The sequence below is a fragment of the Teleopsis dalmanni genome, chromosome 1 (genome assembly GCF_002237135.1).
Source record: "Teleopsis dalmanni isolate 2A chromosome 1, ASM223713v2, whole genome shotgun sequence".
Classification (NCBI taxonomy): Eukaryota; Metazoa; Arthropoda; class Insecta; order Diptera; family Diopsidae; genus Teleopsis; species Teleopsis dalmanni.
Window position 1 is genome coordinate 147,056,914 of NC_051846.1, and position 3,620 is coordinate 147,060,533.

Consider the following 3,620-nt stretch of genomic DNA (forward strand, 5'->3'; position numbering starts at 1 on the left):
TTTCAAAAACATCTTGTAATAATACAGACTGTGAACATAAAACGAGTCGTAAGATAATGCAAACCATTAGAAGACAACAGCAAAATTATGAAGAATAAATTTAATTAATAAAAAATGGAAAATCATTTAAATTATTGTCAGAATCATAAAATATATCAATGACAAAAAAAATAAACAAAATTTTTACAGAAAAAATTAATATGAAAAACATAAACGAAATTTGAAAGTCGTCGGTCTGTCTGCTCTCATGGATGTCCTCCTCAATGGGCAAAGCAGCATATGCTTTAAACTATAATAAAAACAAATTCATTGTACATTTCATATTTGACTTTCTTATCAATTTTGTTTGTATTTTTCCGGATTTCATTAGCATCTCTTAATGGCAACCCTGCTGTATACACGAATAAGTACAATGTATATAATATATCCCATTGAAAAAAAATATGAAAAATAACTGCAAATACAATTCACACAAAAATGATTGAAAATCTACTTTATTATAGTTTACACGCTGATTATAGATACATTTTTGATTATTTACAGCACGTTTTTACTTAAATTGTTGTTGCAAGAACTCTTGTATTCTATGGTTTTTAAAGTTACTTGTAACGTGAGTCAATATAATTCAGAGCACAGCTGAATTTCAATAGCAAAGAGTAGAGGATGATTTTGTTTACTTCCAGATAAATGCAAAATTAGTAAAAAATAATTTCACTTTACAACAAAAGAACATTTTTATAAAGATAGAATAACGCCTTAGTTTTTCAAATTTTATTCATTTTGTAAGTAATCCTTTTGCAGGTACATTTAAAAATAGTCTTCATAGGTTTAAACAATTGACAAAGAAATATTTTTGACGTCATATGAAAAATGAACACACTTCATAGCTACCTGATCCTGGCAAGTATAACCAGGCACGCAATATATACAATGAATTCATAAATGCAAAGACTCTAAAAATAAGGTCATAAGGTCAAAAATATTGCATGCAAATTGGTTTGAGTGGTTGTATTATATCAAAGAACAAAAGTAATTATATCAGCATTTGTCATTGAATTGATTATCAGAATTTCACAAACAATAACAAAATAGGTGCAGAATAACAGACTGGACTCAAGCAAAAATACAGTATAAAAGCACGCTCACTATTGAAATAAAGCATCAGTAGACGAAGCAATCTGCACGAAGGCACATATAGCAAATAACAAAATTTGTAAATTACATATATAAAAATATATATAAAATTATATATATAAATATATAATCGTGTGGAGTCGACAGTGGCTGTGTGCAAATTGGAGCTTTGAGGCAGAAAATATTTGCTATTTGATATTTTGAATTGTTTTTTTTTTTTGTATTTTTATTAATTAATTAAAAAGGAGAAGAAGATGAATTGCTTAAAAAAACTGCCCATGCGTTTGATCGCCAACGCCGTACAACGTCAGCAACAATGTATGTCCACTGGCGCTGGTTCCATGCCTCCACTAACCTTCTTGACTGACGATGAGAAGATGATGAAGGAAACCGTTGCTAAATTGGCTCAGGAACAAATTGCTCCATTGGTTAAGAAAATGGATGAAGAACACAAATTTGATCCATCCGTTGTAAAAGCAGTGTTTGAAAACGGTTTGATGGGTATTGAAATCGATTCCGAATTGGGTGGAAGTGGATGCAATTTCCTGACAACAATTTTGACTGTTGAAGAATTATCTAAAGTTGATCCTGCCGTTGCTGCTTTCGTAGATATTCACAATACATTGGTCAACTCTTTAATGATCAAAGTTGCCAGTAAAGCACAAAAGGAGAAATATTTACCAAAATTAGCTCAAGAATATGCTGGAAGTTTTGCTTTAACTGAACCTGGTGCAGGTTCTGATGCTTTTTCATTGAAGACTGTTGCCAAAAAAGATGGTGATCACTATGTGATAAATGGTACCAAAATGTGGATCTCCAATTCAGATATAGCTGGAGTATTCTTAGTATTTGCCAATGCCAAACCTGAAGCTGGCTATCGCGGTATTACAACATTCATTGTTGATCGTGACACACCCGGTTTGGTAGTCAATAAACCAGAAGACAAATTGGGCATTCGTGCCTCTGGCACTTGTATGATCAATTTCGATAATGTGCGTATACCTGCAGAAAATCTTTTGGGAGAATTCGGTTATGGCTACAAATACGCAGCGGGTTTCCTTAATGAAGGCCGCATTGGTATTAGCGCTCAGATGCTTGGATTGGCACAAGGTTGTTTCGATGCCACGATACCATATCTGTTGGAACGTAAACAATTTGGTTCAGAAATCTTTAATTTCCAATCAATGCAACATCAAATCGCCACTGTTGCCACTGAAATTGAAGCTGCTCGCTTATTAACATATAATGCAGCTCGTTTAGTTGAAGCAGGTGCACCTTTCCATAAAGAAGCAGCCATGGCTAAATATTATGCTTCAGAAGTAGCACAACGTGCTACAATCAAGTGTATTGACTGGATGGGAGGTGTTGGTTTCACACGCGATTTCCCACAAGAGAAATTCTACCGTGATGTTAAGATTGGCGCCATCTATGAAGGTACCACCAACATGCAATTGAGCACAATCGCTAAGCAAATCAAGAAAGATTATTCATCATAAGTGCTGGAAAATATCTGACAACTGAGCGAGTATTGTCGGTTTTGTATATAAAAAGCAAAATAATTTTAAAAGTTCTTCATAGTTTTGTATATCGTAACAGATACCAACAGTGCATTTATTAGATTGTCTATACGCCAATGTTTTTGAAATTATAGCCGCATTAGAGTTTAATTTTATTAAATATATATATAAATATACTAGATAACCCGACAAACGTTGTTTTGCCTTATAAATTATTTCTAGTTTCTAGATAAATTCTAGTGTAGACAAAAAGTAACTTACTTATTATAAGTGTGTAAGTATGTGGTATATGAGTGAAATAGGCATGGAGCGCTATGAACGAAAAGGAAAATAAAAATAACAAACGCCAAACAATATTATTTTTAAGTTATTATAGTTTATTTATTAAATTATTAATTTAAAATCAATAGATTTGTAAGATACCAAGTTCCCTGGCAACAACTGTTGTATCTTCAAATTTAAATTGTCTTGGATTGACTGTAAATAATAATAATGATAATGGGCCAGTAACATTAACCAACAACAGTCGAAGATTAAAGCACTCAGTGTGTCTTGGATTAACTGTAAATAAGCGTTCGATTTAAATAAATTGAGACATGCATCAACTGGTGAAACTTGCTTGCGGGGCATCCATTTTTTTGTTTGAGCCCATGTGAAATAGCGTGGTACTTGTGAATAGAGTAATGTTCTTGCAAAGGCACCAAAATCACCCGTACTATTACACAATTCAAAAAATGCAGTGAGTGTAGATTTAGGTGGATTTGTACCACGATCAATCACTGTCTCGTTCGTGAAAAATACAAGCTGACCGTTTTCATGATGGACGGCTACCTGAACAGCTGCTGGATCCCGTTCATGAATTAGAAAACCGAAGATACGCCAAGCAGCTTCATCGGAGCTGATGTACCGACCAATTTGGTAGAGCGTAATTTCACCGTTTTTGTTCATTGGAGGAGCATTTACATTAGT

The 3,620-nt window shown here is 33.4% G+C and overlaps 1 protein-coding gene across 1 annotated transcript; it reads left to right on the plus strand.

Annotated features, from left to right (window-relative positions):
- The first annotated feature begins 1,274 nt into the window (after nucleotides 1–1,274).
- On the plus strand, nucleotides 1,275–2,684 carry LOC119669255 (short/branched chain specific acyl-CoA dehydrogenase, mitochondrial-like). The gene has a single exon (XM_038079081.1). The coding sequence runs from the start codon at nucleotides 1,389–1,391 to the stop codon at nucleotides 2,628–2,630; it is 1,242 nt and encodes a 413-aa protein (XP_037935009.1). The 5' UTR covers nucleotides 1,275–1,388; the 3' UTR covers nucleotides 2,631–2,684.
- Nucleotides 2,685–3,620: the final 936 nt, after the last annotated feature.

Coding starts and splice junctions, on each gene's coding strand:
- LOC119669255 (XM_038079081.1), top strand. CDS start 1,389: ATGAATTGCTTAAAAAAACTGCCCATGCGTTTGATCGCCAACGCCGTA.